Source organism: Hyaena hyaena, unplaced genomic scaffold, assembly GCF_003009895.1.
Source record: "Hyaena hyaena isolate Hyena2069 unplaced genomic scaffold, ASM300989v1 scaffold_21, whole genome shotgun sequence".
Classification (NCBI taxonomy): Eukaryota; Metazoa; Chordata; class Mammalia; order Carnivora; family Hyaenidae; genus Hyaena; species Hyaena hyaena.
The window spans coordinates 5,750,901-5,773,709 of NW_024080653.1; the positions used below are offsets into that span (position 1 = coordinate 5,750,901).

The following is a 22,809-nucleotide window of genomic DNA, read 5'->3' on the forward strand; positions in this document are numbered from 1 at the left end:
GAGAGAGAGAGAGAGAGAGTGTGAGCAGGGGAGGGTCAGAGAGAGAGGGAGACACAGAATCTGAAATAGGCTCCAGGCTCTGAGCTGTCAGCACAGAGCCTGACGCGGGGCTCGAACCCACAAACCACGAGATCATGACCTGAGCCACAGTCGGACGCTTAACTGACTGAGCCACCCAGGCGCCCCTGTGGGCGGACATTCTGCTCCCCGTGTCCCCTGACACCCTCAGCGGGCTCTGGGGAAGGCCACGCTGCCTGNCCCCCCCCCCCCAATGCCGGCCCAGCCTCCTCCCACAAGCAGACAACTCCATGGCAGCGAGAACACGGGAGGCACGGGCTTTAATGCTTCAGGCTGGTGTGCGGGGCACCGTGGTGGCGCTGGGGAGCCTGCTCTCTGCCTGCACCCCACACTCGTGTGCACACGTGGCTGCTTGCACACACACCCTCCTGTGGGTGAGGAGAGCTTGGGCCCCAGGCTCTGACGGGAGAAGTCAGTCCCTCCAGTTGTAGTTACGGATCTTGGGGCGCCTCGGGCAGCCTTTAGTTTTTGCAGGGTGCGCCCTGGAGGTTCTGGTGGGCTGGGCCTGGGCCTGGGCTTCCGTCTTCATCCCCTCGATGGCAAAGGCAGCCTGTGTGCCCACGGGGCTCCTGTCAGGGTGACTGAGGCCGTTGGCTGCTGGAGGTGCTGCGAGTTCTACCAGAAGGGCAGCAAGAGAAAAGCGCGTCACGTCACAAGGGGCAGGAGGGGCAGGCAGCTGGGCGCCCCGAGCACGGGCTGCCGTGTTTCTCGCCGGTGGGACCCACATGCCCGCCCGGGCACTCTTACCAGAGCCCGTCAGCCTGGAGGTCCTCCAAGGGAAGCGGCTCAGCGGCCACGGCCATGCCCTGGGGCCCTGGGACCCAAGGTCTTTGTGGGCACATGCTCTGCGGCTGCACCGCGGGCCCGGCCCTGACCCCCCACCGCGCACTCTGGACACTTGGCCCTGAAAATGCCATCTCCTGCCATGACCTTTTCATAACAGGTCCCATGGGGGCACCGAGGTTAATGGTTGACTCATGGCAGGTCTCGGCACTTCCCCCGCTGTCAAGTGCCCTCTGCGTGCCGGCCATGCATGCCAGGCACCCTCAGCTGCCCAGCAGCCCCAACACATGTGGCCAGGCACAGGTCAACGACCCGGAGCCGGACCACACGTCACAGGCATGGGCTGACACTCCGGGGCCACCCTTGCAAAGCACCCACAATAGCGTCTGCACTAGACGCAGTAGGAGACTTTCATCTTTCAGGCTTTTTGCTATTTTCCCAAGCTGTTAGAACTGTGAATGTATTTCTTCTGTAAAAAAAAAAAAAATATATATATATATATATATATATGTTATTAAAAAGCAGCTGTAAGATGCAAGCTCAGAGTGACTCTCTCTCTCGTGGGCTCCCTGGCAGGCAGCGCCAGCATCTCTGGAGCCCTGGGAAGGTCCCCACTGCCCCAGAGTGTACGGACGGGGAAAGGTGGGGTCTGGCGGCAGCATCTCATGCGTGAGACACATGGGGGACACGCGCACCATCTACCCACGGTGGCTGCACGCCACAAGTGGGGAGCGCTGGATGGTGGGGACCCGGCCGGGTGAGGCCGGAGGGTGGGTGGCTGGGATAGAAGCGGCCGGCCTGCAGCCGGGCGATGTCCCCCGCGCTTCCTGCCAGCGTCTCCCAGTGTGGTGAGCTGCAGCTCGGGGCCCTGGCCCTGACCCGGAGCCCTTCCGTCATCTCCGGCCCCCTGGCTCCTTTCTCTGCAGCCTCCCTGGGTCACACACCCTTGGGCCTCCCTCCTGTGCCCTGGGACCCAATCCGAGGGCCAGGCCCTGCTCTCCTAGTGCCAGGCCTGCGAGCACCGGGGTCCTGGAGAGGGGCCAGGGTGCGCTTGGTCCCTGGACGCTCCTGTGCCCCTCTCTGCTTCCCAAGGCCACGGCTGCTTCTCCCTCATGAAGGAAGGGCCTGCCTCTGTGGTTGTCCTTCCCCAGACCAATTCCTCCCGTGCACACGCTCTCCCGTCCCGCATCCTACAAGTAAACCCACAGGCCTGGACGTCCAGGCAGGCCCCTCCTGCTACCCTGCCGGTCCCGCCCCCTCCCCCCGCCCCTCCCCCCCCAGCTTACTTGGTTTCCTTCTGGAAGGCAGCGGCCAGTGGGGAGGGGCAGGGTCCCAACCCTGGGGGGCTCCCTCTGCACAACAGTGTAGGTCCGCACAATGCGCTGCCTCAGGGAGCACGGGGAGGAAGACGGCCCGCGGAGGTACCCCCGAGGAGGTGGCCGGTGTCTCCGGGGGAGGAGCGGTCCCAGCTCAGGCACGAAGCTGGACAGGTCAGGCCCGTTTGTCCCCAGCACACACCCCATGACCATGATGTGTCTTCCCAGCTTCGCCTGCGATGTGCCCTCCCTCAGAGCCGTGGCTGCTTCATGGAAGCGTGGCCTGCTCCACTGTGCCCTTTCCGTCCCCACCGGGGCCATCCTGCGGGGCCTGGCTGGGAATTTCTCCCAGGTTCTCATCAGGCTTCGGGAAAGCCACTTGTGCACAGGACTGGCCTCCTGGGTGCCGCTGGTCCAGCTCCGGCCCCCGAGAAAGGAAGGGCCTCCAGGCTGTGAACTGGGGAGCAGGAACTGGTCTCTGTCCGGGGGTACCCCAGCCAAGGCCACTGCTCAGCCCCCTTCTGACCTGGGGCTGGGGGCGCTGCCTGGCTCTGGGAAGCAGGGTGGGGGGCTGCCCTGGGCGCGTGCCGCCTGGGCCCCTGAAGACTGCCAGATGGGCCGGGCGCAGGACTGCCCTGGCTCACCAGAGACCCCCCCGGGGGCTGGGGCACCGCGGGTCTCAGGTCCCAGTGGTAGTATTGGGCACAGGGACGGGGCGTCTCAGGCTCGCTGCGGCCTCAGCTGGTCCCTCTGGGCCTTCTGAGCCCCTCCCCATCTGCCGTGCTGGCACGTGCCACTTCCCCGGGAGCCCCCGTGCCCCTGGCTTCAGCCCTCCTCAAAGGAGGCCCCTTGTCCCCCACGCCCTCTTTGATGAGTGGTTATGAATTAGATTATGTCCTGCTCCCCAAAACCTTCCAAGGCGTCCCAGCATGGTGGCACGGAGCCCAAGCCTCAAGCGAACAGTGGACTGGAGCAGCCTGGCTTCCCGAGCCCGCGTGTCCGGAAGCTGCCAGCTTTCCCGGGGCCCTGGGCCTGGCCGGAGCGGCCCTGCCGGAGCTGCTGGCTGCCCTTGGTGCAGAGGCTCTGGGCTCAGCGGGGGGGGTGGGGGGGGTGGGCAGGAGACCCGGGTCCGTCCTCGAGCGGCTCCGGGCCTGGGCTGGGGGCACTGACCACAGACCACCCGCCTTGTCAACCACACCAGCGTCCCCGCACTGTCCCCTTCCTTCCTGAGGTTAACACCTAACGCCAACCCCCAATCACTCCTTCCTAATATCATTTTAAGGGGACCCCCGCCCCTGGTTCTGAGCTTACCCAGGCCTGTCCGGGGTGCCTCTCACGTGGCCCAGCGTGGCTCCTGTCCCAGGCCTTCGGAAGTGGCACTGGGCAGGGGCAGCACGCGGGGGCCTAAGGAAGGGAATTTAGGAGGGACGCTCGGGGAGCACAGGCCTTGAAGAGACGCCAGTTCTGCCCTTGTCCACGGCGGGCAGGCAGGGCCTGGGCAGCAGCGCCCGCGTGTGGCCTCTGTGCCCTCTCCGGGGCCCGAGGCTCAGCTGCTCAGGGAAGAGGTGCGGGGAGGGGAGGCGGGCGGGTGGCAGGTGTGCAGGTGCAGGGGTGGGGGCAGGGCAGTGAGAGCCAGACGTCGGGCAGGTGGCGGCGAGCGGTGGCCAGGACACGAAGCCTGGCACGATTCCCCTCTGGAAGGCGGAGGTGACAGCAGAAGGAAGCCTCCGGGCCCCAGAAGGGAAAGGAAAGAAGGAGCAGAGAGCACGCTGGAGGTGTGCGAAGGGTGAACCGGCCTCTGGGCACTGGGGCCATGCCTGCCTCTGCCCTCACCCAGGACGCCTGGGCTGCATTTGGAGAGCAGGCCCGCGAGGCGCCAGGTGGGGACGGCGGGAGGCCACCAAGCCGAGGGGACGGGTGGGTCCTCGTCTGCCTCCTTCCCACAGATCTGAGCCTAACGCTCGGTAAACAAGGTAAGATTCGTGACAGATGCACGTTCACCAGGGACCACGGCAGGTCCCCTCTGTCAGCCAGACAGGCTCACTGCTCCAGGCGGCTGGGGCCCCTCGCACGTTGGGGGCTGCCGGCCCTCATGTACCCCCCCGCCGCCCGCCTGTCGCTGCTCGTGGCAGGGGGGCCACTGTAAGTGGCTGAGGCAACACTCCTTTTCCACAAAAATGTGGCCCCTTGTGAGGACAGCCCACCAGCCACAGGCACACAGGCGGCCATTGTGCTCAGGGCGCCGCGAGCCACTGTGGCCGGGGCCTCCCCACACCAGGCCTTCAGATTGCTCTCTGCAGGTCTGGTGATGGCCTTCGGGACCGCGTGGCTGCTTTCCGGTAGCCCAGCAGGAGGGGGAAGGCCGGCCGGCCCACGGCACATGGGCCGAGCTGCCGACAGAGCCGGGGTGCCGGGCAGGTGGCTCTATCAGGCGGCCGGCGCCGAAGCCCTGCGACGCAGCTGCCGACATCCTCTGCTGCTCCCCGGGGGGTTTCAGCCGCGGGGGGTGGTGGGGGGGCCTCAGGGGGCTCCCGGGGCCTTTCCCTTCTGAAGGGCTGAGCCCGTAAGGCCAAACGTGTGCCGAGTCTCGACACGTGGCCAGAGACGGTTCTCCGTGAAGCCCTTTGTGTACATGCCTGCCTCGCCGTCCGCAGGGGCGGTGGGGAGCCCGGCCCGCTGGCCACTGCTGACCCCGACCCCCCCGCGCAGGGAGAGCGGGTAGCGCCCGTGCCACCGCGAGGAACGCGGCCTGCGGTGCAGGCTGCCCGGAGGAGGCGGGCCGGGGCACACGGGCTGGAGACTGCTGGCTCACGAGTGAGCTCGGGCCAGTCAGTCCCAAGCCTGGGCAGTTCCCGTCCTCCTGGCTCCCCGCGGGGGGGGGGGGGGGGGGGCCTGTGTCACGGCGCTGGGGCCGCAGCGGCAGGCGGCTTCAGAAAGTAAAGCAAATCCGACGAGCCTGTGCTCNAGGAGGCGGGCCGGGGCACACGGGCTGGAGACTGCTGGCTCACGAGTGAGCTCGGGCCAGTCAGTCCCAAGCCTGGGCAGTTCCCGTCCTCCTGGGCCCCCGGGGGGGGGGGGGGGGGGCGGCCTGTGTCACGGCGCTGGGGCCGCAGCGGCAGGCGGCTTCAGAAAGTAAAGCAAATCCGACGAGCCTGTGCTCCTGCCCCCACCATGCCGGCCGTGCCGCCGTCTCTGGCCTGAGACGCGAGCCTGCAGGGAGTCGGACGGCAGGGTGGCCTCTGTCCCTGGGGTCGGGGCCTCTCTTTGCTCCCATAAACCCAAACATAAGTGAGTAGCGGGTGTGGTGGTGCAGGAAGCATGTGCGGCGGAGCCTTCGACTCACGGAAAACTTGGTCACGGGGCCGAGGACGCCCCGGAAGCTGTCACTGCCCTTCCCAAGGCCCAGGAACCAGCCCCTCGCTCCTGGCCACAGTCGTGCGTGGTCCCTGCACCGACCGGACGGCTCCCTCTGGAGCCTGACGGCAGAGGACGGACCGAGGAGGGAGCCTACTGGGCCGTCCGCGTCCTGGGCTGAGTTCTCAGACCCGAACCTCGAAGCCCCTGCAGGGCTCGGACACGAGGGCTCTTTGAGCGCGTGCGGTACAAACGCGGGTTTATAGAGGGACCCACACCGAAAAGCCTCCCAGAAGAGGTGCTAACAGGAGGAGAGAAGCAAATCCTGGAGAAACTGCGACAGGCCTGACCTACAGGGATCAGAGCAGCAGAGCCGGGCATCAGTGGCCCAACGTGAGGTTTCCAGCTGCTGTTGCTGTGACTGCAGCTGGCTGGTGGGGAGCAGGGGTGTCTCAGAGCCCAGAGGGGAGCAGGTGGGGGGTGTCTCAGAGCCCAGAGGGGAGCAGGTGCGGGGGGGTGTCTCAGAACCAGGCAGGGCTGCATGAACCGGCTGGGAGTTGGTGAGGCTAAAACAAAGTCAGAACACGAAACTTGTGACAGCAGAAGCCAGCTGGACTTCTCCCATGAAAAACAGGAACGTGGAAGAATGAAACAGAAAGAAAGAAAGTGGAGCAGGAAAATTAAATCCCAGAGATAAGAATTTAACGAATGAGTTAAACTCACTAATGAAAGTAAAAAACTCTCAGATTGAATTAAAAAAACCCCAAGATTGCACAAGATGCTGTGCAGACGACCCGTTTAAAATAAAAGACACTCCAAAATTAAAAATGAAACATAAAACACAATGATACAACCAGTGTCAGGACTCTGTTGGTACAGGCGCGGCTACAGAGTGCATCTGGTGACAGGTGACAGAGACACAGGCAGATGGAGGCTGTGACTTGTCCCTATTGATCACAGACAGATAAGCCCATGCAGAGGTGGCAAAGACTTAATCAATGGAATTGATTGGTGTGAGTTATTAGGCACACCGACACCTAAGCTAAAAGGCAGAGAATAGAACTTCTTTTTCAGCAAATAGACCAGACACAGAATCAGACCACAGATCAGACTGGCCACAGAGTAGGTCTCCATTCCTTTCAGACATAATGCAATAAAATTAGAAACCAACCCCCTCCCCCCCAAGTCCATTCTGATTTGAACTGACAACACATCACGGCATCATCCTTGAGTCATAAAGGAATCCATAAGGTGAATTAAGAAAGACTCCGAACTGCCTCCCAGACTCTGCAGGAGGCAGCTGAGACCGTTTCCCGGGAAACACGGATGAGCTAAACGCCCAGCATAGAAGCCGGAGAGAAAGTAACGCAACAGAATGAGGGAAACAGGATGTAAATTTGTGACGCTAAAGGCGGACTTCAGTGACACGGAAGCCCCAAGGAAAACGGCGCAAGGAACACCGACCGAGCCCACGCTGTCGTCTGCGGTGACACGAATGTCTGCCAAGACTGATCCAAACAAGGGAGAGCAAGTGAGCAGAGGTGGGGGTGGTGACCAGCAGGGAGGCCTGGGCCCATGAGAGTGTTACCAAGAGCTATCTGCCAGGAAATTGATAAAACCTAGAAACAACACAAAACTCCAAATCCAGAACCAAAAGATAGCATTTGGACCGTCTGTGACTATTAAGGAAACCGAAGTGTCCGACAATTCTCTTCCCAAAGGTCCCTGGCTCGGAGGGCTTTACGGGTGGCTCTACTGAATTTTCACGGAAACCAAAGTTTCAAGGGACAGTACGTTTCTATCTTATTCAAATTATTCAGAAAAGTGAGAAAGAGTGAAAGATGTCTGGCTAGTTTTATTCCCGAACTACACAAGAATGCAAGAGAAACTTGCGGGCGGATTTAACTTATAAATATAGCTGCAAAAACTACATATAAACATTATCAAATCAAATCAACCAAGTATTATACATACATCAGGTGACGTTTACCTCTGTAATGCAAGGCTGGCTTATTTTCAGGAAATCTACCACCACATTTTACCACATGAATAAATGAAAAAAAAATCATGTTCATCATAATTGTTGCAAAAAACCCCGGTAACGTGTAACACCTATCGATGATGAAACGCTTAGTAAAGCAGGAATATAATGGACAGTGTTAATTTGACAAAGGCTATATTTTAAAAACACAGTGATCATATTTAGTGGAAAACTCAGCCTCGTCGCCTTCAGGTTCACGGGCAGCGGGGACACCCACCGCGTGGGTGCGGGAACTTCTCGGCAGAACTGCGCCCGCCTCGGGTAATATCTGAAACGGCAAGGAAACCCCGGACAAGACGGCCTCCAGCTTTGTGAGCGAGCTTTCGCTGGCAGGCAGCCAGGTCCCTGGTCACACCTATGGCTGGGGGGCTGGGGGTCCCCAGTGGCCTTTCCTTAGCGAGGGAACAGGAGTGTGACCTGACTGCGCAGTGCTCTCCAGAGACTGGATACCCCTCATGAGACCGGAAAACCGATGCTGCACCTGAAACTATTAGGAAATCGTTTGCCAATTATACTTCAATAAAAAACCACAGAGAGAGAGAGAGAGAGAGAGAGAACGAAAGCGGGTTTGTTCTATAAACTGGGTTTTTTGGGTTTTAAAGTCAAGGTACTGTTCCATCAAACGGAATCTCGCGCCCTGGCCTGCAGGGGCGGTGGTTCCGGCCGGGATGGGGGCCCTGAGGCTCCTTCGCCCTTGTGGGCGCCCGGGGACTCTGGGGCCCGAGCAGGGGGCCCCGCCGGGAGGCCCCTTGTCTGTGGTAATGGCCTCCCCCGGGAGCTCCGAGGTTCCGCCGTGCAGAGTAATTAAGAGAGCCGGGCAAATTGATAAGAATTCCCAGATCCTCCTCGGATCTGCAGCAGCCACGAGCGGACGGCAGGCCGCCGGTGGTGTCACCGTGGGTGAGCCCGATTCTGCTGTGACACGCGCGGCTCCCCCCGCTAGCAGCGGAGAACAAACGCGTGGCCGCGGGCGCAGGAGAGAGAACGGTGATATCCGCCAGGCACCTTCACTGGACCACAGCTGCTCCCTGAGGTTTGGGTGACGCCGACCTCAGCTGCTCATTTAAAAAAATTTTTTTAATGTTTTTTTTTAAATTTCTGAGAGAAGGAGAGACAGCATGAGCAGGGGAGGGTCAGAGAGAGGGAGACACAGAATTTGAAACAGGTTCCAGGCTCTGAGCTGTCAGCACAAACCCGGATGTGAGGCTCGAACCTGCGAACCGTGAGATCATGACCTGAGCCGACGTCGGACACTCAACCGACTGAGCCACCCGGACACCCCCACAGCTGCTCATTTAAAAAAGTTTCGGGGCTCTTGGCTCAGTTGCCTGAATATCTGACTTCGGCTCAGATCATGATCTCATAGTTTGTGAGCTTGAGCCCCACATCAGGCTCGCTGCTGTCAGCGCAGAGCCTGCTTCGGAGGTCTGCCACCCGCTCTCTGCCCCTCCCCTGCTTATATGCTCGAGCATGTGCGTGCTCTCTCGCTCTCTCTCAGAAGTGAACATTAAAACACATAAATAAAAAAGTTTCTATTGAGTTATAATTACATGCAATAAAATGTGCCCTTTGGGGGAGCCTGGGTGCTTCAGTCAGTTGAGCATCTGACTCTTGACCTCGGCTCAGGTCTTAATCCCAGGGTCACGGGTTGGAGCCCTACGTTGGGCTCTGTGCTGAGCGTGGAGCTTGCTTGGGACTCTCTCTCTCTGCCTCTCTCCCCGACTCATGCTCTAAAAATATTTTTTTTAATATGTCCATTTTTAAGTGTACATTTCAACAGCTTTTAGAAAATGTGTCCATCTATGCGTACGGAACGTTCCCATCAGCCGGCAGCCCCAGCCAAGCGCTGTCTGGCCTTCTGCTCCTGATGGTCACACAGGCCTCTCCCAGAGCCTCACGTAAATAGAACACACGGCACTAGGTCCTTTTTAAAGTCTGGTTCTTCCAGAGACCGAAGAAATGTTTCTTGGGATTCACTTGTGCTGTCTTGCGCTCCCTTGCTCTTTTGCCTGTGAAGCAGCCAGCGCTCCATTATACAGTCACATCCATCGGTTTCCCGGCCACCTGTCAGTGGGGGCTTGTGTTGTCCCCTATTTGGGCTTGTCGTGAATGATGCTGCTCTAAACATTGATGCTAAAGTCTTTGGGTGCATGGATATTTCTTGTTTTCTATTTGAGAGACAGAGAGAGCATGGGCACAGGAGGGGCAGAGAGAGAGGGAGGGAGAGAATCCCAAGCAGGCTCTGCACTGACAGCACGGGGCCCGACTCGGGGCTCAATCCCTCGAACTGTGAGATCATGACCTGAGCCGGGATCAAAAGTCAGATGCTCAGCCGACTGGGCCCCCCAGGGATCCCCGGTGCATGGATATTTCTATCTGTCCTGCACGGTTACCTCAGAATTGAAGGGCTGGGTTGTGCAGTGAGTGTACACGTAACTTTTTGAGGACCTTTTACCAAAGTAGTGGCCCCATACTGCATGCTGCCAGAGCGCGTGTCTGCGTTTCCGCCGCTCCGTGTCCTCGCCACCACTTGATATTGTCAGGTCTTAAAATTCTTTTGGTCATTCGAGTCAACGTGTAGGGGCGCATCACTGTGGTTTTAATGTGCATTTCCCTGATAACTAATAATGGGGAGCTTCTTTTGTGGGCTTGTTGGCCATTATCTTCTTTTGTGATGAAGTCACTGATTTCTATTCCTGAAACCAATACTGCACTGCAGGTTAACTAAAATTTAATAACCCCCTCCCCCCAAAGACCAGAAATTAAAGAAACAATCTTCCTTTAAAAAGTGTCTTTTCAGGGGCGCCTGGGTGGCTTAGTCGGTTAAGCATCCGACTTTCGCTTAGGTAATGATCTCACGGTTCGTGGGTTCGAGCCCTGCGTCAGGCTCTGTGCTGACTGCCAGCTCAGAGCCTGGAGCCTGTTTCAGTCTGTGACTCCCTCTCTCTCTGACCCTCCCCTGCTCACGCTGTCTCTCTCTCTCCTAGAAATAAATAAAAACATTAAAAATAAAAGTGTCTTTTCAATTATTTTGGCTATTTTTTATTGTGTGTATTTGTTTCTTATCGACCTTGTATGTTCTGGATACAAGTCCTTGACGTGTGTGCAGGTGTCGCTCCAGCCTGAAGCTGGTTTCCTGCTGTCCGCACGGCGCCTCTGGAAAAGCGGAACTCTGCACTGTTGATGCAGTCCCACCTGCCAGTGCTTTCATTTATGGTTCAGACTTTTTGTTCTCCAAGGAATCTCTCTCTGCCTATCCAAAGTCACAAAGATTCTCTACTGTGCTTTCTTCTAGAAGTTTCATAGTTCTAGCTATTATGTGTAGGCTTATGATAGATTATGGTCTTTTATTTATTTATTTATTTTTTAAGTAGGCTTCACCCCCAGGGTGGAGCCCAATGTGGGGCTTGAACTCATGACCCTGAGATCAAGACCTGAGCTCAAGAGTGGGACACTCAGCAGAATGAACCACCTGGGCTTACTTTCTGTATTTGGTATAAGAGAAGGGTCGGGTTCATTTTCCCCCACATGCATATGTAGTTCTTCCAGCACAATTTAGAATCAACTATTCTTTCTCCTTTAATCACCATAGAATTGATCTAAAAAGCAGTTAATGTGTGTGTCCACCCACCCCCCTCTCTTGTACATGTGGACACTTAGGCTAAAACCATGTGGTCGTGATCATTGTGCCTGTACAGCGAGTCTCACAATTAGGTAAAATCCTTCAACTTTGTTCTTTGTCGAGACCGCTTCGGATATTCTATATCCTTTGCATTTCTGTGTAAATTTTAATTTTTGATTTCAACTTTAGAAAGCCTGCTGGGACTGTGCTAAGTGTATAGATACATTTTGGAAGAAATGATATCTTCACACTGAGTCTTCCAGTCCATGAAGATGGTATACCTCTCCGTTATTTGGGTTCTAATTTTCTCTGCAATGGTCTTTTTCAGTTCACAGATATTTTGTTTAGTATATCCCTAAGTACTACATAGTTTTGGAGGCTATTGTAAATGGCATTTTTATTGCATTCCAATTCTCATTGCTACGTACATAAATATAACTGATGTCGCATATTGACCTTGTATCCTGGACTTTTACTATAGTCACTTCTTAGTTCTCACAGTTGGATTTTTTTTTAAGGCTCCTTAGCATTTTCTATGTACTGATCATATGGTATGTGAATAAACAGAGCTTTACTTCTTTGGCAGTTTGCCTATCTGCCCCACCCCATCCACACTCTTGTTCTGCTTTTTGCTGAAGTTGGGACTGGCAGCGCCACATGGGGTGGAAGTGGCCAGTGCCGGCATCACCTTTGCCTTTGGTGACATGGCAGCTGCGGGTTTTCCGCAAGAGTCCTTGGTCAGACCAGGGAAGTTCTCTAGCCCATATTTGCTGGGCTTGCTCCTCTTCTGGCCTGCTCACCTTCCTATTTCTTCTTGGGTCAGTTTTGATAACGTTGGTCTTTCAGTGACTTTGCGAATTTTATGTAGGTCAACTTGTCAAACTACTGGCATGTAGTTGTTCTTCCAGTATTGTCTCCTTACTGTCTACAGGACCTGCAGTGACATCCCCTCACTCGTGACACTCAAAACCTGTAGAGCCACCATTTCATCTGAGTCAACAGCATGTCTGTCAGTTTTGTTGATACTTTTCAAATCAGATTTGGTTTGATTCCCTGTATCACTTTTTCTTTTCTATTGCACTGTTCCTCACTTTTATCTTTATTATTTCCTTCCTTCCATCTTTGGATTTAATTTGTTCTTATTTTTCTAGCTTTTTATGGTGGAGGTATAGATTACCGACTTTAGACCAGTATTCTCTCATATAAGCATTTAAAGGCTTAAGTTTCTAAGTACTACTTTGTGATTTCTTCTTTGACCCATGAGTTATTTAGAAGCGTTCTGTTTAGGGGCACCTGGGTGGCTCAGTCGTTAAGCACCCGACTTTGGCTCAGGTCATGATCTCATGGTCCATGAGTTTGAGCCCCGTGTTGGCTCTGTGCTGGTAGCTTGAAGCCTGGAGCCTGCTTTGGGTTCTGTATCTCCCTCTCTCTCTGCCCCTCTCCTGCTCACAGTCTGTCTCTCAAAAATGAATCAATGTTTAAAAAAAAAATTAATAGAAGTGTTCTGTTTATTTTCAAAAATTTAAAAAATATTTTTCTGCTCTGTTCTTGATTTCCAATATAATACCTTTGTGGCCAGCAAATATATTCTGTATGATTTCAATCTTTTTAAATTTATGGTTCAATATATGGTCTATCTTGTGGAATATTCCATATGCTCCTGAAAACAACCTGTATTCCGCTGTTGTTTTTAGAGGGGATCTACACGTCAGTTAGCTCAAGCTGGTTGACAGTGTTGAAATCCTCTATATCCCCACTGATTTTTCTGTCTACTTGTTCTATTGATTACTGATAGACAAGTCCTGAAGTCTCTAATTATGGACTTCTATATATGGTAAAACCTTGGTTCGTGAGCATAATTTGTTCCAGAAACATGCTTGTAATCCAAAGCACTTGTACATCAAAGTGAATTTCCCCGTAAGAAATAATGGAACTTCAGATGATTCATTCCACAACTCCAAACTATTCACATAAAAATGATTATAATACTATAATATAATACAAAATAATAAAGACAATACTAACTATAAAGAAAATGAAGTTTGCAAAACTTCGTGGCTGGTGTGAGGGAGACAAGAAAGGAGGGTTATCATGTAGGATGACTTTCACTATCACTAACAGAATCACTACTATCGATTGGCTCAATGGAATCTTTTTCTTTTCGTGCAGCTTTAACTAGAAACCTGTCCAATGACACTTGTTTTTGCCTCCTTTTGAGGATTTTGCAGAATTGTGTCACTGCATCATCATTAAACAGATTCACCGCTTGCATGGCTACAGCTTTCTCTGGGTGGTGCTTTTCTACAAAATACTCTAGTTTCCCACATTTTACACATCCCCCTAATCTCATGTGAAGTGAGGGATTCCTTTCTCTTCCACCTCTTCAGACGTTGAGGCAGACGTAGACTTCTTACAAAATCTTGCAATTTCAGCCACTCACATACATCATTCACACTTCTCGATGACTTCCTTCTTAACTTCCACCATAATCATCTCCTTCTTCTTACCCCCTTTCTTTTCAACCGCTTTCTGCATGGGGACCATTGTATATGCTTGCACGGATGTTGACTACAGCATTAAACTCTTGTTATATACTCTATTTAATGTAACTGGCAACAAGGCAGCAGAGGAAAGGGTCTATGTCTGCAGGCGGCCTGACCTAGAATGAAGCAAAGCATTCCTAAGCTCACTCTTGGATGGAAAAGCAAAGGACTCTCCATGGGTGCTTGGAAGTGACAAAAATACACTAATGCCAGTTGTGGGCACGTTCCAACATTCTGAAAAATCATTGATTCCTGCCAGACACCGAGGCCTGAGACCAAGCATCTGAGCATGGGAGATGATCGCCCACAATCCCACAGTGAGGAAGCGGGAGGGGGAGGGGAGGGAGAAGAACCACCGGTTCAGTTGTGATCACGTGACATTCGGCGTCATGTACGACTCGTATTGCAAGACCTCGTTGGTTTATCAAGTTAAAGTTTATTAGAAATGTCTGCTTATTTTGTGGAACACTCACAGAACAAGTTACTTGCAATCCAAGGTTTTACTGGGTTTCCTTTCCTTTCTGTGAGTTTTTAAACTACATGTGTTGGGGCGCCTGGGTGGCTTAGTCGGTTAAGCGTCCGACTTTCACTTAGGTCATGATCTCGGGGTTCGTGGGTTCGAGCCCCGCGTCGGGCTCTGTGCTGACTGCCAGCTCAGAGCCTGGAGCCTGTTTCAGTCTGTGACTCCCTCTCTCTCTGACCCTCCCATGCTCACGCTGTCTCTCTCTCTCTCCTAGAAATAAAACAAACAAACAAACAAAACAAACAAACAAACAAACTACATGTGTTTGACAGCTCTCTTATTAGGAGCACGCACGTTTAGGATTGTAATGTCTTCCTTGTTAGTTAACTTCTACATCATCATGAAATGTCCCTTTTTACCTCAGGTTAATATTCCTTGTTCGGAAGTTTACTTTGCCTGACATTAATAAATAGCCATCCAGCCTTCTTAATCTGTGTGTCTGTAAGTTTTTAAAAATTTTTTATAGTTTATTTATTTTTGAGACAGAGAGAGACAGAGCATGAGTGGGGGAAGGTCAGAGAGAGAGACACACACAGAATCTGAAACAGGTTCCAGGCTCTGAGGTGCCAGCACAGAGCCCGACGTGGGACTTGAACTTTTATCACTGATTCTCAGAAGGCTGATCACCATACTGCTTGGTAACACATGCACGTGGGTTTAGCCAGCTACTTGAGGCAGTTGAACTTCTTGGGTGCGTGAGTTAAGAGTTTGCATCAAATTTAGGGGAAAACCTGGTCATTATATCTTGAAATACTTTTTCTCCCCCCATCACTCCCCCTTCAGTTAGACTGACGGAAACTTCTGCCACGGGGACAGGGCCATTCTCTTGTGGATCATTTAGGTCAGGTTCTATACCTATGCCTTCAAGTTCTCTGTTCTTCCTTCTACCATCTTTATTCTTGGGTTAATCCCATCCAATGAGCTTTCCTTTTCAAATATTAGCGTTTTCATCTCTACAAGTTTTGTTTGGTGCCTCTCCTATTTTCAATCTTCTCATTATGTACATGCTTTACTTTGAATACTTGGATACCCTCATTCAGTACTTTAGAGGTCTTTGCTTGTTCTCTCATTTCTGTTATTTCCGGGCCTCTACTGACAAGATTCCCCTCTTGCATACGGATCACATTTTCGTGCTTCTCCACGTGTCTTATAATTTTTGATTGGGTGTTAAGCATTGTAATATTTTCTTTTTTTTTATTTTTTATTTTTTTTATTTATTTCTAGGAGAGAGAGAGAGAGCGTGAGCAGGGAAGGGTCAGAGAGAGAGGGAGTCACAGACTGAAACAGGCTCCAGGCTCTGAACTGGCAGTCAGCACAGAGCCTGACGCGGGGCTCGAACCCACAAACCGCGAGATCATGACCTAAGCGAAAGTCGGACGCTTAACCGACTAAGCCACCCAGGTGCCCCAAGCATTGTAATATTTTCTTAAAAAAAATTTGGTTTAGAGTGTTGGGTTTTGTTTCGATAGGCAGTTAGGTTCTTTGGTTGGTCATTTCAAAGACTGTTTTTAAGCTTTTCTACACTAAGCCTCCATGGGCCTTCACTCCAAAGATACCCAGCCTACTACTGAGGTGTGACTTCTCTGGATCGCCACTGAATGAAGGTGCTTATGGGGACTCAGCATTGGGACTGAATATCTCCCTACCCTGTGAGAGCCCTGGAAACGGTTCAGCTTACAAGTTGTTTGTCTTTCCTTTGCCTGGACTTGTGGAGCTATATTCTATACACCTATGGGCAGACCTGCAGTGAGGACTCAAGAAAACGTCCATGCAGGTGTCTGGAGCTCTCTTCTCTGTACACCCTCGTTTCTGGACTCTGTCCTGCAACTGCCAGCCCCTTCTGCCTTCTGAAACTCCAATTCCCACTTCCCCAACTCAGTACGGCTTCTGAGTTGTGTTTGGTATCTCCCTCCCTATGACTGCAGCCCAGAAATCACCTTCAGGCAGAAAGCCAGAGGGATCCTGGAACTTGCTTCATTGGTCTTCCTTCTTTTGCAGATCACAGTCCTGTGCTGACTGTTGGCCAGAGTCCGAAAAGTTGTTTCATATATTTTGTCCAACTTTCTAGTTGTTTGTGGAGGGTGTTAAAGCCTAGTCCTTATACTAGCCTAGTGTGAAGAAGTGAGGGCTAGCTGTGCTTTGGCCCCAGAATATGTATTACTGAGGAATAAGCCGATTTCACAATTTCTTATTTACTTTGTTGTAAAAGTTATTTCAATACAAGTCTTTTCACAAGTGGCAGTAAATGTTTCACCACAGCACCTTCAAGAGAAGAGCTAACAAAGATCTACTTGACGGCAGCTTCTCAAGAAGTTTAGAGGATACTCTGCACTTCTTAAAAAGCCTGAGGTTATAATAACTGCTGTGGGCAGGAAGCTGGCATTGCTCACCTAGTTCAGAACACAGTGCTGCTGCCTGCTTTGACCAGAACCGTGGATCTGGGGTTTCTTTAGTTATGATTACAGTGGTGCTGAGGGGCAGCAGACACCAACTTGCAGCTATTTCATCAGTGTGCCAGGCACTCACATCCACTCCTGACCTGCGAGTGGTGACAGGCAGAGCCAAAAAGATAAAGGGTGCAGAGCAATAGGAGGGCAGGCCCTCTCACCCCCTGGGGTCCTGGAGCCTCACAAGTACTGATCTGAATAAGCTCGCGGCTCTTGTGGGCAGCTCCCAACCATATCTGCCTCATGAGGTTGCAGTGACAGGGATCAGCGGGCATGTACTGAGCCCTCCAGTGGGAGGCACCTCACCCTGTTCCAAGTTTGTGTCCCTAGAGCTCAGCCAATGAGCTCTGACCCGGGATTACATCAGGACACGTTTCTGGTACAGAGGACGGCCCTCCCTGGCTCTAGCTGGCTTCCTTCCCTGTCGCTTGGGTCGCTGGTCTCTGAGTGTGGTCTCACAAGACTCCTGCGTCTGCCCAGCTCATTGCTGCTAACATTCCAGAAGGTTCTCAGACCCGAGGAAAGTCCTCTGGTTAGTGTGCAGAAGAACATAATGTAATGTTCCAGGGGCGTTTACAATGGGATCACAAGCTGTTCTCTGAGGTCACCTATTTTATGTGATTTTAAGCTTCTCTAACTGATCACAAAGTGCCTATCATTCAAATCCAGCGCTGGGCCGTCAGCTGCCCTCCTCTGCTCAACGCCTGGGTATCATGAGAAAATGCAAACAGGACTCTGGGGAGGTCAGATGGCAGTATTCCTGGTCTTGAGGGTGTGCGGACAAGGGGACTCTAAGGTCCCCTGTCCACAGCACGTTTTCATGTCCTTAGACCACGGCTGGGCTGGGAGAGCCACAGCCAACCAATCCAGTTTCAGAGGAACGTCCAGAACACTCGCATCGCTCCAGGGGAGGCATGGAGCTATCTCCGCTTAAGTCCACAAAGGGACAGATGAGGTGGCACCCAGGGGCCCATTTGGCCCTAGTCAGAGGCAGGTGACACACCGCAGGACAGACACATGGCTGAGGCCAGGAGGTCTTGGTGTATTTGCCCTGCAGTGTGGTCATGGGATCACACCATAACCCTTGAGCAAGGACCCCAGTCATACCAGCAGTCATCTGACCCCCAGTCTGGGACGGCACTTGGCCAAGAGGCCGGGCGTCTCTCTGGGGCTCACCCGCTGGTCCGGGTCATCGGAACATTTTGTCTTTTGTCCAGCAGGTAAAGTCGTGAATGCGGTAACGCAGCTTCTACCTGTCAGGCTACACACCATAGGCTAGGCTGGACCTGCTCATGGCCAGTGTAGGGCACGGGCTGATCTGTCATTTGGCCCACATTCTGATTTTTTAATTAGTTGTCGAAAACATTCTATATGAAAAGCAAGATTTCCAGTTTCTTTTGAAAAATGGGAGGATCTGGCTCGTCGGACCCTCTCCCAACAAGGAGCAGAAGTAGGCTGGGATCACCCTGGCCCGCAGGGTCCGTCGCTGCGCCACGCAGAAGGCCCCGCACAGTGGGCACGGCCCCAGCATGCCTCCACCCGGCCATCCACTGCTGGTGTCTGCGGGCACTGGTCTCCGGGACTCCTCTCGGCCAGTGGGCTCAGAGTCTGAAGTCCGATGGCCGGAACTCTGGTCTTATCTGCTAACTGGGAGCTGGAACACTCAGGCCACCAACCCAGCGTCTCTGAGCCCGTGTCTGTGAGTCCGACCGCATAGCTCCGACCTCCTCTGGCCTCCGGGAGTTGCCAGGAGGCCACTGCAGGGAGGCTCATACCCACTCTCTGCAGTGGTGGCCAGAGGCTCCACAAACGTGTGGGCTGTGAATGAGAGGGGGCCGTTCTTGTTTTTTCTGGATGGTCGGATAGGACAGCCTGGCCGTGCAGTTATCTGATTAGGTGTCACGTCTGCAGAGAGATCTACAGAAATGTTCTTACTGCACAGGACTTAAAATTAATTTTGGATTAGTCGTCGGTTAATAGCATCACGTGTATTTTAACATTTTACACAATCCTTCTTCATGGGAAAAATGTTTAATTTCAAGAAACACTAATGTCATTTTCAAAAGAACAAAAATTTAAAGAAAAAGAAATAACACCAACATTGCTCGGCTTTAAAAGTTGTCCTCGCCTGGGGGGCTCAGTGGGTTGAGCATCTGACTTTGGCTCAGGTCATGATCTCAAGGTTCGTGGGTTCGAGCCCCACGTCGGGCTCTGTGCTGACAGCTCGGGGCCTAGAGCCTGATTCTGATTCTGTGTCTCCCTCTCTCTCTGCCCCTCCCTGACTCACACTCTGTCTCTCTCTGTCTCTCAAAAATAAACAAACATTAAAAAAATTGTTTTTAAAAGTTGTAGTCCTCGCCCCTCATCATATGTGGTTTCGTCATCCTCGGTGCAGTGGGGAGGTGTTCAGGTAGGAGGGTGAGGGTGCCCCTCACACACTGGGTGCACTGCAGGATCTTCTCCGGCCCCAGGGGAGACATCTGGGGAGCTCCCTCCGCCAGTCCCCAGGGGCAGAACACAGAGAACACAGTGGGTGTAGAGTGGGTGACCCCAGAGCAGAACCCCTCCCCCCCACTGCTGGCTAAATTCCTCAGGACCTTCCTGCCATTATCGATCTGACCTCTGGGACAACCTTGGCCCTTCCCCCGGATGTCCGCCCCTCTTCTGGTTGGGCCTGTTCCCCTCGGGAGCGCCAGGAGCGCAAGGTGGGCTGGGGCCCCTGGGCTGGGGGCCACCCACCCTGGGCAGGCGCTCAGTGCCCCGGGCCTCGGATTTCCTCATTGGAAAATGGGATTCCAGTAGCCGTGCAAATAGGTTTACTACTGTGGGGGCGACTGCATGGATTTAGGAAAACAGGTCTCCGGCTGGGCCCAGTCCCTTCTAGAGCACATTTCTCCGGCCTCCTGTCCCGGCTCTCACAAAGCACAGTGAACATGCGCTTGCTGCTAGCGTTCGGTCACCTTCATAAAAGGTACGAAGGTACGAGTCCCAACAGCACGCAGAGCACGTGGAAGGCAGCCAGCTTCACCCAAATGAAAACCAAGAATGGAATATGTGTTTCATCTGCCAGATTGGCAAAAAAAGAAAATGCTTGATAAAAACGCACCCGCCCCGGAGTGAGGAAAGAGCATCTTACACCCTGCAGCCGCGAGCCAAGAGCCGGGGCCAATTTTTTCAGGGCGATTTGGAAATACCGTGCAGAACGCAAACCACTCACACCTCTGACCCAGTGATCCTGGGCGCTGCGCTGATAGCACACTCCCACGGCCTCGCTCCGTGCCGCTGTCTTAGGAGCTAAGCCCACAGGCCGCCCAGAGTCCAGGACACACGGTGGTTAAAGGACGTCCTGGCACACCGTGTCGCCAACCTGCCACGGGACGGGCCTTGAATGAGCAAGCTGCCTACGGGCACGCGCCCCTGAATGTGAGCAGACACACACATGCTCGCCGTCTGCTTCTGCAGCCAGAGTGCAGGGCAGGTGTGCAGAGGGGCAGGGGACGGAGGGGGCCAGGTGGGGAGAGCAGTGACTCCTCTGCTCCAGTGGGCGCTCCACACCCTGAGCGCCCGTGTGGCCGGGACTCCTGGGCGGCACAGCGCTCTACCCTCCCCTGGAGCCGCCCATCACACACGGCGTCGCCCTCGGGCAGGGCCAGGCTTTCAGAGGTGGGCCCAAGCCTGGCCTCCTGTCCTGGGAGTGCTCCTGTCCCGACCGGTGTGGCTGAGTTATTCATATGTGACTGACCTTTGTCATCTGGGTTAAGAAAATCTTTCCAGTTGGGTTGTTTTTGAAGTTGAAAAATAATTATATTAGAAATTTATGATGTTTATTTATTTACTTGCTTTGTAGAGATGTGTGATTTTTATTTTTTTAAAGTTTATTTATTTATTTGAGAGAGAGACAGAGAGAGAAAGGGTGCATGCAGTCAGGGAAGAGGCAGAGAGAGAGGCAGAGAATCTCGAGCGGCTCTGCACTGCCTGTGGAGAACCTGATGCGGGTCCCAATCTCGCATTGGGCACCTATGAGCTGCGTGCCTGAGAAATACCGTAACAGAAGTAATCCTTCAGGGGCGCCTGGGGGGCTCAGTCGGTTGAGCGTCCGACTTCGGCTCAGGTCATGATCTCACGGTTCGTGGGTGTGAGTCCCGCGTTGAGCTCTGTGCTGACAGCTCAGAGCCTGGAGCTGCTTCAGATTCTGTGTCTCCCTCTCTCTCTGACCCTCCCTGCTCATGCTGTCTCTCTCTCTCAGAAATAAATGAAACATTAAAAATTTAAGAAATAAGAAAAAAAAAAAAGAACAACAAACTCTGGGGCCCGGCTGGCTCAGTTGGAGGAGTGCGCAACTCTTAATCTCGGGGTCTCTACGCTGGGTGTAGAGATTACTTAAAAAAAAAAGCATAAAACAAACACCTGTGTACTCAGCTTAGGAAACAACATTGCGGGGCGCCTGGGGGGCTCAGTCCATTGAACATCCCACTTCGGCTCAGGTCATGATCTCACAGTTTGTGGGTTGGAGCCCTGCGTTGGGCTCTGCTGACAGCTCACGGCCTGCTTCGGATTCTGTCTCCCTCTCTCTCAAAAATAAACATTAAAAAAAAGAAAAGAAAGAAAGAAAGAAACAACACTGCTACCTGTTTTTCTAAATAAAGTTTTATTGGCAGGTGGCCACACCCTCATTTACATGGGGTCTGTGGCTGTTTTAAGCTACAATAGCAGAAATGAGTGGCTGCGAGAGATGCCTTATGATTGCAGAGAGAAAAATATTTACTATTTGGCCCTTTATGGAAACTTTTTGCCAATTCCTACTTCGGAATTTTTATTTTGTATTTATGTTTTTAGCAAACATCCAACTGTGCTCAGTTCTTATTGTCTGAAGACTCTTCGTTTTGCCCTCTGGTGGCAGTGTCCCGGGGTGTAGGGCTCTGAGGGACCCACGTACCCATCCAATTTCACCGTCTGGCTCCCACAGAGAAGTCAGCTATCGGTCACGACTGACAGGTCCCTGCAGGTGACCTGTCTGCTCTCTGACAGCTGTCAAAATAATGTCACTACCACCGGCTCTGTTCTGATACATCCGAGTGTGGACTTCTTTGTAGCCATTCAGACTGGGATCAGTGAGGCTTTCCGGGACCGGGAGGTATTATCTGGATGACTTCAGCCACCGTCTTCACATGGCAACTTTGTCCCAGACTCTGACCTGAGGCCGACCAGCAAGCGTCACACCTTCTCACTCTGTCCTCCACGGCTCCTGACCTGCTTTCTTCCTTCTTTGTCAATCTCTTTGTCTCTCTGGGTAATTTCTTCATCTATGACATCTATTTCACTAATTCTACAATACATGATCTGTTGTTACACCCATCCACTAAGTTTTTATTTTGAATAATTACATTTTTCATTTCTGAAAGTTTTTCTTTTTTTTTAAGAAACGAAGTTATTTCATTTCATTTCGTTTCATTTCATTGAGAGAGAGAGAGACAACCCAACCCCCCACACACACACACACGTGGCAGAGGGGCAGAGAGAGGGGGAGAGAGCGTCCCAAACAGGTTCCACTCCAAGCGCAGAGCACGACCCCGGGGTCATGACCTGAGCCAAAGTCGAGAGTCAGACACTCAACTGAGTCACCCAGGTGGCCCATTAACTGTTTTTTTCTTAAGTTTGCTTGATTTTTCTCTATAGTTCTTTGTTTCTCGAACGTACTTTCTTGCTGGTGTTTTATTTCTCGGGAGCTGTGAACCTCAGTTATTAACGGCCCGTGCAGGTCTGCCCCCTGCCAGCCTCACTCCCTGTGTGCGGGACCATATTCTCAACTGGAATCTGACTGTGGGAAGTTTTGTGGCCTAGATGAAGTGGACCCCCTGAAGTGGCCTGGGGGCCCCATCAATTCACAATCACTCAGAACTGAACTCCTCAGACCACCCAGGCGTGGTGATTGGGACTAACTCACGTGAGAGCCGCGTGTGGTGACAAGTCACGATGGGCCCCCTGCCAGCACTCTGTGCAAGGGCCCCGTTCTCAGTGGGGGCTGGCTTACCTTCCCACTGATGAGGCGGCCCTTCCCAGTTCCAGCTTTCTGGGCAGGGTCACCCGTCACACTCCCACCCC

At 53.0% G+C, this 22,809-nt stretch overlaps 1 protein-coding gene across 5 annotated transcripts in view; it reads right to left on the minus strand.

Moving 5' to 3' along the window:
• Positions 1 to 321: 321 nt before the first annotated feature.
• The window catches only part of CCDC57 (coiled-coil domain containing 57), a 93,550-nt gene continuing 71,062 nt past the window's right edge, over positions 322 to 22,809 (minus strand). For 4 of the 5 annotated variants that reach the window (XM_039226219.1, XM_039226218.1, XM_039226217.1 and 1 more), the window contains one exon: positions 322 to 693. In XM_039226219.1, coding sequence (XP_039082150.1) covers positions 491 to 693 — 203 coding nt within the window. In that variant the 3' untranslated portion in view covers positions 322 to 490. Of the gene's footprint in view, positions 694 to 21,997; positions 22,034 to 22,809 lie in introns of those variants that run through there. The other variant, XM_039226220.1, reaches the window with a different exon arrangement.